The 14,714-nt window shown below is 40.0% G+C and overlaps 1 protein-coding gene across 1 annotated transcript in view; it reads left to right on the top strand.

Annotated features, from left to right (window-relative positions):
- ADGRA2 (adhesion G protein-coupled receptor A2) overlaps positions 1–14,714 on the top strand; it is a 104,043-nt gene that overhangs the window by 18,720 nt on the left and 70,609 nt on the right. Inside the window, exon 2 of the mRNA XM_032229178.1 lies at positions 12,268–12,339. Coding sequence (XP_032085069.1) covers positions 12,268–12,339 — 72 coding nt within the window. The remainder of the gene's footprint in view (positions 1–12,267; positions 12,340–14,714) is intronic.

Genomic DNA, 14,714 nt, shown 5'->3' with positions numbered 1-14,714 from the left:
CTCATATGAAAAATCTGACTAAAACTGCTTAGGTGATGACTGAATCAGAGCCGAGAGTTTGATAGTTGGGCAGACAGCTCCAAGCCAACGGTGCAGAAAAAGATTTCCCTGCTAGGATATACAGTATTTGGAAAGGACAGAGAATAAAACAGCCAGTATTTAAGATCAAATCTGGGTCGGTCCCAGAGTTTTAACTTTTCTGAGCTTTCGGATGATCTGGAAACTATCTCTATCCGAATATATGCTTTGGGCTGTTCCATCATCGTGTTTATGTGGTGCCTTCCTATTGATTGACTAGTGTGTTGATGGCAGGCAATTGGCTGTTGTTTCCTTGTGGTGCCAAAACCTCAGCTTCTAAGTACTTGTTAAGCTGGAGGTAAATCACCACTTATGTTAACTGTTTCCCAGGCTTCAATCATTTCCCTGGCTATCTTTGTACCTGCATGGCCAACAATCTTAGTTGCTGTGAAATTGAATGTGTCCTTGTTCATTGCAATGTGAGGCTATCAATGAGTTTGGGTCTCCTCATCTGACTGTTCACTTATGTTCTTGCAATCTGGTGGTGAGCTTCCTTCAGTATTTAATTTAAATTAAATCCCGCCAGTCTTTAAAACAATTCCATTCAATTTCCCCAGGCTGGTACCCTTAAGAATTCCCTAAATGTTCAACTGTGTGTTAGAAATGGACACTACTGTAAACTAGGGGCCCAATAGTTGAAAAAGGTGTAATATGTTAGCTAAAAGTCATTGTGATAGGATTTGAGCATCCCGTGGTTTGGGTCTCCTGGCATTATTATGTTTTAATTCGTAGTAGTATAGAAGTAGAGCCAGTTTGGTCTAGTGGTTAAGACACCAGGCTAGAATCCAGGAGAGACCATGAGTTTAAGACCTGCCTTTGGCATGAAAACTGGCTGGATGATTTTGGGCCAGTCATTCTATCATGGCTCATGATTTCAAGCTCAGGCAACACTCTAGTGGGTCAATTCTTGTTGCAACCACTGGATCAACTGTCAGCTGATCTGAAAAAAGTGGACTCAGCACTTACTTTGAAAAATGTTAGGAAGGAAAAAACCTAACTATATACACTATATTGCCAAAAGTATTCGCTCACCTGCCTTTACTCGCATATGAACTTACTGTAAGTGACATCCAATTCCTAATCCATAGGGTTCAATATGATGTTGGTCCACCCTTTGCAGCTATAACAGCTTCAACTCTTCTGGGAAGGCTGTCCACAAAGTTCAGGAGTGTGTTCATGGGAATTTTTGACCATTCTTCCAGAAGTGCATTTGTGAGGTCACACACTGATGTTGGACGAGTTTATGTGGCCCACCACTTCGTGGCTGAGTTGCTGTCATTCCCAAACACTTCCACGTTCCTACAATACAGCTGAAAGTTGACTGTGGAATATTTAGGAGCGAGGAAATTTCACAACTGGATTTGTTGTAAATCCATAGTTCCACGCTGGAATTCACTGAGCTCCTGAGAGCGACGCATTCTTTCACAAATGTTTGTCGAAACAGTCTGCATGCCTAGGTACTTGATTTTATACACCTGTGGCCATGGAGGTGATTGGAACACCTGATTCTGATTATTTGGATGGGTGAGCGAATACTTTTGGCAATATAGTTTAGGTTCCTATCCTTTGCAAGATCTTTAGATTGAATTGATGAATGGTCCTTTTCCTTTAATAGCTTTATGGTTTTTTATTGCATTGTAGCTGTTTCAATCAAATTTTTATGCTTGATGTTCCATATGTATATCTATCCAAATATGCCCGCGCTATAGGCAGTGGTGGAATTCAAATAATTTAACAACCAGTTCTCTGCCCTAATGACCAGATGGTTAGGCATGGCTCAGTGGTCATGTGACTGGGTGGGCGTGGCCAACTCAATGTCATTTACATCGATGGGCGCTTTGCATTAGCTGTGACAATGTAATAAGGGTTAACTGGAGAGGCACTTTCTGTTATGCAGGGCAATAAAGATTAGGCTAGAAATAACACCAGACTGTTTCCTTCCTGCCTTCCTTACAGGATTAGCCCTGTAAAGTGGAAAAAAACAAAATGAGATTTCTTCCAATAACCAGTTCTCTGAAATGCTTAGAAAGTTAATAACTGGTTCTCCCGAATAGGTGCGAACTGGCTGAATCTCACCACTGACTATAGGGCCTGTCTGATTGCGGCTGCAAATAATCCTATGTAATATATCTGAAATGAAGCTGGTGAGTCAAATATTAGCAGTCCAGAAAGCATCATTATGTGAACATAGATCAGATGTCTCCTAACTCATTAAGAGGAGATTAGGGTGGGGGGGAGCCCAGAAATTAATTCCTGGAGCACAGAACTCTATATAGACTCTGATTTCCCCATACTATGGGGAAATCATCTGTGGATATATAACTTCTTTCTGACCTCCAGGTTTACTTAGAGAAGTCTGCTGCTAAGCTCCAAGTTCTGATTAAGGCATGCCCGGAAAGACAAGATTTACAGTCTTATTTGTAATTGTTCCTGGTGATCCTTCAGCATCATTTCTGGGACCATTAATTCCTCTTCCATAATGCTTTTTTCACAATCAGACCTCATTCCTGCTAGAGGAAATTGCATGACATTGATGATTGGTCTTTGTAGTTAAGAGCTGTCATCATTAACTGCAAAAGACTCCAGGGATTCAGATGGGACTTTTTCTAAGATTTATGCCAAGGATTTATGCCTTGGTCCTTTTAATGCAAAGTATATACTTTACCATTGAACTATAGTTCTACAAATCCTCTACAAAGGAGAGATATTTCTGTGTGGGAAGGATGGATGCACACACACATGCGCGCACGCATGCACACACACACAAGTACAGACAAACATATTTGGGGGGCATTGGGCTGCACCTACAGTTGCCTGTTAAGAACTAGTGAAGTTTGGAGGACAAACTATTTATTTGAAATCTACTTTTCTCCTTTTCACTGGATGCTAGGTCAATCCCTTTATATCTGTCCATTGAAGTCAATGGGAAATTGACTTCAATGGACAGATATAACCCCCAAATACAATTTTCTGGAATTATCCTTTAATTGGCCTGCCTTTCTACCTTCAAAGGAAAGTATTGCTTCATCCAATCATTGGAAAGTCTGAAGAATATCTTGGATGGCACCTCATCCATTATGCAACTCAAGGGTCCCTCATAAAAAAGTAGGGATGCAAAACTGCCAACAAGGAAAACAACATGCCTCCAGTTGAAGGGTCATTAGATTGGAGAAGAAACCTTATTTCTTTACTTGGAAGGCAGACGATCCCATGGTCAGTAGAAGAAACTCACATATTTTTGAGGCAATAAAAAAGAATAGAAGCAGTAATGTTTCTCTCCCTTTGTCCTTTTGTTCTCTTCATTGTCCTCCCCACAACAGCAGAGGATGGGTGGAGGGACTCATGAAATCTCTGGGAAGGAAGTGCAGAGCTCTTTTGCTAAGATATAAAGATAGGCAGGATTTTGCCCTGTAGACGTTTTGTGACCCAAATTCGATGGTTTGCATTCTCCTTTTCCCCTCCTTTCTTGTTAAGCTTGGAGTGCCAATTGAAAATGCAACAACTGATGCATCTGAATCTTTGGAAATGGGGTTGGAGTTCCTTAATTGTTTAGGCAAGGCGGTAGATAGTTATCCTTGGCTGTTCGAGTCCATGCTTTAAAAATTTTTTAATATGGTTTCCCTTTTAAACAAATGAACATAAACTCTCTTCTCTTTTTCTATGTATACAAGAGTTTTGTCAGACAGGTTCAAGCCTCCTAACAGATGCTGGAGAGAAACACCAAAATGCCAAACATGATTTTATATAGGCCCTTTGGAAACCTGTTTCTTTGACCTCCATGCATATCTTCCCTTGTTGGTTTCATCTCCCAGTTATCTCCACTTCTAACCCTACTTGACTCATTGGCCTTATAATTGTTGCCTGGGGATGTTTGTTTATTGCCAAAGTAAATGTTACCAGTTGCAAGGATCTCTTAAGCTATCTGGATAATGGGACACGTAGTCATAACATAAGATGAAGGAAAGCTGCCATATAAATGGAGGGCAATTCTATCCAACCCTCTCCTTGGTCTTTCATTTTGCCTATTGACAATATTTGATTCTATGTCCTAATTCTGTTGCTTAGCCATAAGCCCCTCAAAGCCATTCAAGCTTAATGAAACGTGGCTAAAAAGGGGTTCCCTGTTTTAAAGGACTCTCTGTTGCAAAGAACAATGAATGCAGTCAAGATAATTGGTAGTTTGAAGAAAAAAACAAGTTTAAAAAAAGCTGTTAGGACAATGTCTCTAAAATGGTCTAAGTTCCAATGTATGTTTATTTAAGTTAAACCAAAGAAAGCACCATTAAATAAACATGTCATTCTATTTGAAAAGGGGAATTAAAACAATGTGCCAATCTGAACTCGGGAGAGAGGACCTTCTGCAAGTTAGGCCTGTGTGTTGCTGACTTAATTGACTGATTTAATTATTAAGTCAATTAATGATTTATTTATCAACACAAGCAATTAATTTTCTAAACCTGGAGCAAGGATTTTCCCCCCTTTGGGACAATGGCTACTTTTAGAAATAGACCAAATTTGGAAATCAAAGGTACATAAGCACATATTATTTGTATTACCATATGAGGTTATTCTAACAGATTCTTTCAAGACTGAATGTAATTTCCCCCACCTTCCCTTTATTTCACAAGAACTAGGAAAGGTCAAGTCTGAGATATTTTCTCAAATTACATTTCTGCCTTAGACTCAGATTTCTTTTGTCTGTCTTGGTTATGCCTCTTCCTCTTGTTCCTCAAAGTACTTCTGCTCATTACAAAATTGAAGGTTGTCCATTTCTGTCAACACCCCCATTCTTCCTTTTCTTTCTCTTTTTCTTCTCCCTCCCTCCCTGTACCAGGCCAGAAATTACAATTAATCATAATGATGGTCAAGAGTTGGCCACCCCAAATTCAGCTTTCTATAATCTGGTAAGAGCACTCATGCGAGAATATGCTATTTGGAGAATATCTTGAGGTTGAGCCTTGATTCAAGAGATATCCAGTCCATTCTCAGTGTCTCTAAAAACTGCAATTCTTGCTTCACTGAATCAATGGATGGATGGATGAAAAATTAGTCTGTATCATTTCTCCAAACAACATCCTTGGCAAGGAACGATCGGAACAATCTGAGCCTGAAATGGTGCTGGCTTAGCAAAGAGGAGAAAAGGTCCAGCTTTTTCTTTCCAAAGTATTGAGAGGCAGATTCCTTTTCCTGACCCTGGCTGCAGATGAGACAGAATTACGAGATTACATCTTGGCCAACTGGCTCCTTCCCTTTTTAGGGAGGTAGTCTGGTTTTTATGGCAGGAACTTGGATGATCCCCAGTATCTAAACATGAAGTAAATCCTCTGTTCCTCCTTAGGAAACTTCACCCCCACTTCCATGCCGTTGGACAAAGTTCTGGGCTTTAGAATGTGGCTCATCTTTCCCCCAAAAGGTGGAGTTGCTGCTTATTAGGGTAGTGGAAGCAAGGCCCTCTTGCCTTGAACTTAAAAGGTTAGCTTTTTTAAAAAAAATAAGCTCTTGCTTAGAGATTCCTTGGAAGCCTGAAAGCTTCCATGTTGTTTTAGTGAGCATTCATAAAATCTGATGAAGTTATTACTTTAATACAGATTTGAGCTTTCTTCCTCAACTTCCAGTTCAGATCAAGGGAAAAAAAAGATTGAAGGAAGACCAAGACTTGTCAGCTTCAAGGGATTAGCCTTGTTTCGTGCTCCCGTTTAGAATGACCCAATGATAGAATGCTTGCTTTTAATCAGGCATGGCACCCTTAGTGTGGCACACATGGAAATCTTTAAGACACAAGGTTCAGGGCCAGAGGAAATCATTAACAAAACAAATAGGAAAAAGTGGAGGCTCAACTTTCCTATTGTTCAGGCAGGAAATTCCAGGGAACTTGCCAAACAGGATGCCTTCTTCTGTCAGCTACCCCAGGACCACCCTTTAAGCTGTGAAGTTGTATTTGGCTTTATGCAGCCTAAGAAGCCATCAAATATGGGATATCTAAAGCTGAGCTTAGCTTAGCGCGTTACTACACTCCATAAAGGATGGTCCAATTTGCCTTTAGTGACAAATTCTAAGGACTGTGCCAGATACTTAATTTTTCTTGACCTACATCATAACAATTATTAATTTGAGGTCTTGGGACACTCAGAAGATGTCTTTCAAGTTGACATCTTCAATATCTGAGACCAAAGCAAATATTACTCATTGTTCCCTCAATTAGTTGTTTATTTCGACTGGGTCACTTCTAAATGAAAAACAGAACATAAAGTCTTTAAATGAAAAGAAGAATGGTATTGTTTCATAATATAGTAGTTGCAAATTTTATGTGGAATGTGAATAGACATATCAGATGCTGTACTAGTTAAGATGTTGGACTAAGAGTAGAGAGACTCAAGTTTTAATTCCTACCCATACTTTAGCCATTGGAGTTCATTAGCCAACTTTGGGCCAGTTCATATTCTTCCAGTGCAATCTACCTCACAGGATTGTTGGGGCATTCTCTAGATCATCAACTCCTAAATGAAAGGCAGTTTAGAAAACAAATTCATAAATAAATAATGAATTCTGTAACTGCATAATATTTTGAATTTCTGGGGCTTTCCATCGCTTGCTTAACATATGGTATGACTGTGACCTCCCACCTCAATGTTTAAATGGTAGAAAAGAGTGATGAGATGTACATAGAGAAAGAAGTGTGTGTGGGGGGGAAGAGAACATTCTTGGGAGAAGGTAGGAACAATAAACACGTCATGAAAACAACCTAGTTCATGTTCTTTCCAGATGGAAGTCAAAAAAGGAGTATTGAACTCCAAGGGATACATAATTAATGTTGGGGTTTGTCCTTCTTGGTTCACTTTTCTTCAAATGGTGAAGAAGACTCCAGACGTGCATGCTTCTTCTCTTGAAATTCCCAGTCAAGGTAAAGATGTGTTCAGAAAAAACACAACAAAGAGTTGCCTTGCAAAATCATGAACCAAAGAGGGACAACGCCTAGATCTACCTTGTTTTTAAAGATGACATGGACCTATTATAGAAGAAATTCAGTTGAGCTGAGTTAAACTCGATAGGTGAACATTTGGATGGCTTCGTGTTGTACTCAAAAAACAGCAGACTCGCCAGCTTAAAGTATCCATTTTTTTAATCAATGTATACAATGCTATCTATTCTGAGATAAAACCAGGACTCTATAAACAGAAAAGCAGTAAAGAAGCTGAAAGTTACAAGAACTATGGAATGGCATATGACACAAATAGAAATATATGGCCCCATCAAAAGATAGAAATATGTCACATAAGGAAGTGAAATGTCTCATGCGAATGGCTGTGCAGTGGCCATCTCGTGCAGAATGAACAGATGAAGTCTGGATAACAACAGTCTTTGATTGGTTACCAAACATTGGGCTGATGATATAGCTCAAAGGTGTTAATTGTAAGAAACAGTTTGCAACGTGTCAAAGCTGTTGGAAAGCAGCTGAAGAAGCCTTCGTCCTGCAGTGGTTGGATTTGGGCTGCTGCTGATGATTGCTGTATATGTATAGGTAGTTCTCGGCTTACAACAGTTCATTTAGTGACTGTTTGAAGTTACAATGGCACTGAAAAAAAGTGTCCTGTGACCATTTTTCACACTTTTGACTGTTGCAGTATCCCCATGGTCACGTGATCAAAACTCATACACTTTATGGTGGTTGTAATGTCCCAGAGTCATGAGATCACATTTTATGACCTTCTGACAAGCAAAGTCAATGGGGAAGATAGATTCACTTAACAACTGTGGAAAGAAGTGTTGTAAAATGAGACAAAAATCGCTTAACAAAGGTCTCGGCAGAAATTTTGGGCTCAGTTATGGTCATAACTTAAGGTCTACTGGTATATGTGCATCTGAATCAGAGGTGGGTGCCTACCAGTTCACACCTATTCGATAGAACCGGTTCGTCAAATCTACCGAACCGGTTAGAAGAGGTTCCACCAGTGGACCCGGAAAGCAGGCCACACCTACAGAAGAGGTTCCAAAAATTTTTGAAACCCACCACTGGTCCTTGGGTATGATTATTCTACATTAGCATGCTCATATTTATAAAACTCAGTGCCTCTGTGAAAGGTAAGGATGACTACTGCGTTTGTGGTGCAATCGGAACATTGCGTGTGTTGAAGTTGTTTTAATGCAAACCAAATATGCCTTTTAAAAAACAGGTTTACATCATATACTTATGCATGCCAGTGCTGTGTGTGAGCTAATTTAAGGTGGTTCTGACAAGTGTCGTTGGCATCTTCATATCCGGTCACATGGGCGGCAAGCCACTCCCATCCGGTCACATGGGTGGCAAGCCACTCCCACAAAGGAAGCCACACCCACAGAGTAGGTTCGAACAATTTTTGAAACCTACCACTGATCTGAATGCATACGTATCTCTATATTACGTATCCCGTATCTCATATTATGTATATTTCAGATTTAAATTGTTTTCTGCTGTATTTCAAGCAAAATCTTTCCAGGCAGGCTACAACAAATTTGAAAACAAAATTAAATGCCTTTTTAAAAAGGAAACTCTGAAAAGCATCTCACAGCCTAGTATGATGCTTCTATATCAGGGGTGGGCGGCTATGGCCCATTTACAGCCTGTGGATTTCAACTCCCAGAATTCCTGAGCCAGGCATAGCCCTCCCTCCCCGTTTCAATGGCAGCTGAAGCAACAGCAAAGCAGAAGCTGACACCCACCCTATCCTATATGAAATGAATTTAAACAATTAGAAGCATTTAAAAACCATAATAATATACAGTTGTTGGACAGATAGAGAGCTGGGCACTGATGGAAAAATGTGGACCTGAGAAAAAGAAACTCCCTGCACAATTCATCACTGCCTCCTTGACAAGTATTTTCAAATGTCATTCTGACTTTATCGTTGTCAAATCAGGAAGTCAACTCAGAAACAACCCAAGGAGAAACGTGAAAGAAATTCTCGAGCATTTGGAAGAAAGGGCAGGAAAATGGAATGTAGTTTCTATTTTGGCACAGGGAACAAAACCTTAAGAAAAGTGAAAGATTTTTGTGCAATTGTTAACAGCCGTTGTTTGGGAAACATGGCTGCTACAAGGCCCATTCACTTAAAAATTTCCATGAAAAGAAGAATCTGAAGTGGATGCTGAGGTCAGGCTATCAAAAGCTCTGCAGCTGTTTGGTGGCCCTCTTAGCACAAGGCATGCTTGCCAGGGCTAATTGCTCATTAGATAAGCTTTTTAATGAGAGCTGGAAGAATTGATGGGTGCTCCTCTTTTTTCCTTTTTTTCCCTGGCTCCTTTCAGTTGGCAAGTTTTCTGCTTGCTTTGAGTTGAGGTCAAAAGAGGGCTGTTTTTGTGATCTTCCCAACTCTTTACTTTGAGAGCAAGCTTCCTAGTGCCCATCAAAACCCTGACCTAGGGGATACTTGAACCGGACTTCCATACAATAAGGAAGCCCAGTGGGAAGGGATGGACCAAGTATCTTGGTCCATCCAACAGCTTTGCAGGCTGTTGTGTGGGAGGTCCTAATCCAGAGGCTGCCAACTTCAGCTTGTACATGCTAAAAATGAGCATCACGCAAGGTTGATGCATAGACAGCATTCTCTACAACTTTGTGGGGGGGAGGATAGACAAATATATGGAGAAAATACATATTGATTTGATTCTGAGGCCTTGGTCCTGTTTGAGAACAAGAGCTGACTTTGGTTCCTGTTTTGAGAAAATCTATTCTTGTTAATATTTCAGTGTGTTTCCAAGCTGTTACTGGACTGGCCAACCAGCCTTTGAAAACACACACTTATCCTGTCTACTGATTATTCCCTCTTTTTTATGATTGGATCAGAATGAAAAATATGCCTTAAAAACCATATATTATTTGCGCAGAACTAACTATGCAGATATCTTCTGAATTAATCGAACACTGAGATGTTTTTCCTGACAAATGATTTTTCTCTGCCTATTCCAGACAGAAATATTGAATGTGAATATCTAAGATTTTTTTTCCAATCATATTTTTATTTTTTATATTTTTTTATACATATCAATGCATGAATGGTGTGGTAACTGGGTCACATACATTTTAGTACACATAAACATAGTCTTATTATTCCTAAATATTACATTTCATTTCCAATATTTCATATTATTTATACATGCCTTTTATTATCACTCTTCATTTCTGAACCAACTTTCCGTCCTTTTGTATATCTTAACATATTAATATATAATTATTATTTTCCTCCACTATTTTGCATCCCTATTTTATCTCCCCCCTTTCATATCACTATGATATTCAAAGACGTGTTTTCCACCTATTTTGTTGTTCATATTTCCTTAGTTAAATCAAAGTTCTCTTCCATTATTCAATATCATGTGTCCATTCGCAGCTTTAAGCAATAGCTTTAAATATACTTCCCCCTTGGAATTCTGGGGTCAACTTCCAATAAAAAAAATATTTTCTCTTCCAGGTCACCCTCCATTCACTTTCTCCACCCCAGCACAGTCTTGGGTATTCAGATTGCCCCCAGCTTCATGGTGGCCATTTTGGCTGCCACTGCTCTTCATCTTCAGATGCGTGGGCTTTCCAGGTCAGGGAGGAGAGGTGCGGCTCTCCTCTGCCTACCATGTGGTCCCCCTTTACTTCACCACCCCTTCAGGGTGGCCATGGTCCGAATCTGGACCCTCCGACAGGGAGAGGTCAGAACTGACCACAGAACTTGTGGATCAGGCTTCCGAAGGCGCCGGATGTACAACCGGAAGTCAATATCTAAAAGATTTTTACTTTTCCTTAAGATCTTGCCCATGTGCATGTAAAAAATTGTATGTGTTTGTGCACACATGCGTGTGTGGGTGTACATTTGTGTCTACGTACACAACCCGTTCATTTGCTGATAGGTTTCATATTTCTTTTCCTTCTAATTTTGTTTCTTTGGCTTTGGTTTGTTTATCTTTCCAGTTATGTACTTTTTAGTTTACATCTGTTTGTTTTGCAATGTTTATTATTCCATTTATTAAATTACGCCTTTGTTAGTTCCATTTTGCTAGGCTTTGCAAGCTTATTTCATTCTGCTAAGAATAGCAGTGATGAAAATCTAACCGTGTCACTCAGCCACACCGCACACATTCCCAGCCAGTAATGGCACAGAGTAAAATAATGGATTCAGATGAAGGGAGAGATGAGATATATGTATTAAAAAAAAATCCCATTAACCAGCTGGTACAGTTTAGATAAGGCCTTTCTCCTCGGTTTCCTTCAGCCATGGGAAAAGCATTGGCACCTGGCCTCTGTTCCCCATTTGTAAACGTTACTATTATCCGTGGAGCTGATGTGAAAGCAAACCCCATCATGTCTGAGAAGCATTATGCGAATTGTGCTTGCAAAGGAGTGACAGCTAATCATGACTTCATCAGTTTGTGTTAGTCTCTGCTGTCTTTCCGTTAAACCATCTACAGCCACCCAAAAACACATGGTGCTGACTAATGCAGAAATGACCAACATTTGAAGCTACCATTAACATGTGGAAAGAGAGGGGAAGGGTTGCAATTGGAGCCATTATGCAAAAGTCAGGGGGGGCATGTCATGCATATATGTAATAATAATTACAAAATACAAATACTTGCAAATAGAAATAGAACAACTATGGCAAAAGAAAGCAAAGGGAATAGTGATAGGCACCTTAGATACAATCCCAAAATGACTTGAACACCATTGGCATTGACAAATTCACCATCAATTGCAAAAGACAGTTTTACTTGGAACAGTTTACACTCTGCAATATCTCTAACATCATCAAACATCAACATCTGCCTAATCCAGCTCCTTGGGAAGCACTTGATAGGTAGATAAAACTGCCAAATCCCATCTGAACATCTGGCTGACTATTTGACAAAGTAATAATAATAATTATTATATAGCGGGCTCCCCCTTTTTTTTTTCTGAAAGAAGGATGCAATTTAGGCTATTCCAAAAACTGTGAGCATGATCTGCTTTGGAATTTGATTGGAAGCTGCATGGCTGATTTGGGGAAACTATGCTTAAAAAGGTTCTGCAGGCTGCAAAAAAGAGGATTTGGGGTTCTGGGTGAATGTTTAGCTAGTTTATCTCTTTGGGAACTAATGAATCCATCAATGAGAACCAAACCTCTCGCCTGCCTCCTTAAGCCCTGCATGTATGGACAACAGAAACTACATAACACCTTTCTCTTTCTCCAGGATTTTGAGCAATAACAAAATAACAACCCTGAAGAATGGCACTTTTTTGGGACTCCATGCTCTTGAAAAGTTGTAAGTACTAATTTTTGCTTCTCTTTTTAAATAAACTTCTAGGCTGTTAGTGATGATCTCAGGAATTAGTGGCTAAACTGTAGTAAAAGTCAACTTGGTGGAGTGGTTGTGAACATGTATCAGCGGTGGGATTCAGCCAGTCCGTACCTATTCGGGAGAACCGGTTGTTAACTTTCTAAGCAGTTCAGAGAACCGGTTGTTGGAAGAAATCTCCTTTTGCTTTTTTTCCACTTTACATGGCTAATCCTAAGGAAGGCAGGAAGGAAACAGTCTGGTATTGCTTCTAGCCTAATCTTTATTGCCCTGCATAACAGAAATTGCCTCTCCAGTTAACCCTTATTACATTGTAACAGCTAAGGTGAAGTGCCTGTTGATGTGAGTGACGTTGGGTTGGCCATGCCACACGGCCACCGAGCCATTCCTATCCAGCTGGTCATTAGGGCAGAGAACCGGTTGTTAAATTATGTGAATCCCACCACTGACATGTATGCATACACTTGTGCCTGTGTATCTATGTGTGTAAGTCTCGTATGACCATAGGAACTGGAAGACAAAATGTTTAGAAGAGCTAATGTTTTTGGAGTTTTGGATTAAAGGAAAAGCAAAATACATTTGAACATAACTGCAAATAGTCATTATCTGCTATGATTGTAGTACTTGTTTACTGGTGTATCTTCTGGTGTGTTTGTTGTGCCTTATTGACCACTGCATGTAGGTTGTATAGCGTCCTTCTATTGTGGTCCTTTGGCCACAATTAAACAGCTTAGAATCAGGAAAAGGGTTTTCTGCCTCTTACTTTATTGAACCTTTTAGAAAAAGTAACTGCAGCATGGTTCTTGGGCAAGAATTATATACAGGTAGCCCAGAATAATATCATTGAATCACAGGCATGTTTAAACAGTTAAAATAATCATAAGTTGCATTAGAAGAAATGTAGTTTTAGATCTTGGGTAGTCGTTGTTCCACTGTATTCTGCATTGATCCGATGTCATTTTGAGTATTTTGGACACAGTATTTTAAGAAAGATGGAGCAGATATTCATATAGAGAAAAAGAATGAAGATGATCAGAAGATGGATAATTTAACCCCAGCAGCAGGGGTGAAATCCTCCCAGTTTGGCCCGGTTGGGTTGAACCAGTAGGGACAATTGTCGTTGGTTCTGCAAATTGGTAGTAAAAAAAAAGTTTCAGAGGATCGCGCAATCACCGGAAGCTTTCCCCCCACTTTTTAAAGCATTTTTTTTCCTGCCAGTTCAGGTGAATAGGTAGGAAAAAAGGCTTTAAAAGGCAGGGGGTGGGGGGTGGAAGCTTCCGACGATCACGCGACTCACAGCTGATCCGCACGATCGTCAGAAGTTTCCCCCCCACTTTTTAAAGCAATTTTTTCCTGCCTATTCACTTGAACCAGGAGGAAAAAATGCTTTAAAAAGTGGAAAAAAAAGTTGGCCACGTCCACCCAGTCACATGACTCCCCCACCAAGCCACGCCCACAGAACCAGTGGCAAAAAAAATTAGATTTCACCACTGCCCAGCAGATAGACATTTCAAGCATCTTTGGTATTTATGGATCTACCAGCAGATCCTAAACAAGACACTCCTAGACCAAAGGGCTACATTTCCCAGCTGTCCCAAGTTAAATCCCTTATCTAAATTACTTCTCCTGGAAGCTATTCTCAGCTTTAGTGAATCATCCATTTATTCCAAGGATTTAGCTGCACCTCTAATGTTACAGGAGAGATTTGCCACAGCGGACTCTAGGAAATTTGGGAAACCCCCCCCCCCCCCAGGTCAGATTGTATTATTTAAAAAAAAAAACATAAAATGAGCTTGGACCTCTATAGTTTGAAATTAAACTCCTGAAGATATAAGTCCTTTCAAGTAGGAAGCAAGCTTCTTTACATCTAGGCCACTGTGCCACTCAAATTTTAAATATATACATGCAATTTTTGATGGCCCACAATATCAATTAGAATCATCTAATGCTGTTCATTCTACTTGCTCATCCCGGAAAAAGGCTATCTCCTGCAATTCTACTGTTACAGCTGCAGTTGAAGCTTACTGCCACTCTCCTTCTCCAACAGCAGTTCTCTTTAGGGTCGTCCCCCCCCCCCGGCAAAAAGAGAGAAGAGAAGGAAGTTCAGTTCCTGATTATATCAACTTCTGTTTTGCTCTTGAGAGGCCCAGAAACATTCCAAATGAACTAGACCAATAGTTTTAGGAGGAGGCTGTCATGAAAAACAACTTTCTCAGATCAACAGAGTCAACTTTCTTATCTGAACTTGAAAGGCATCTCTGTGGTTCAGGACTTTTGAAGGAAGAGATTTATGCCTTCTTGTCCTCATCCTCCAAATGTGGCTTTAATCTTTACGTAGGTAT

The sequence above is a fragment of the Thamnophis elegans genome, chromosome 13, assembly GCF_009769535.1.
Source record: "Thamnophis elegans isolate rThaEle1 chromosome 13, rThaEle1.pri, whole genome shotgun sequence".
NCBI classification, from domain to species: Eukaryota; Metazoa; Chordata; class Lepidosauria; order Squamata; family Colubridae; genus Thamnophis; species Thamnophis elegans.
This window is presented reverse-complemented; position numbering and strand designations above follow the sequence as displayed.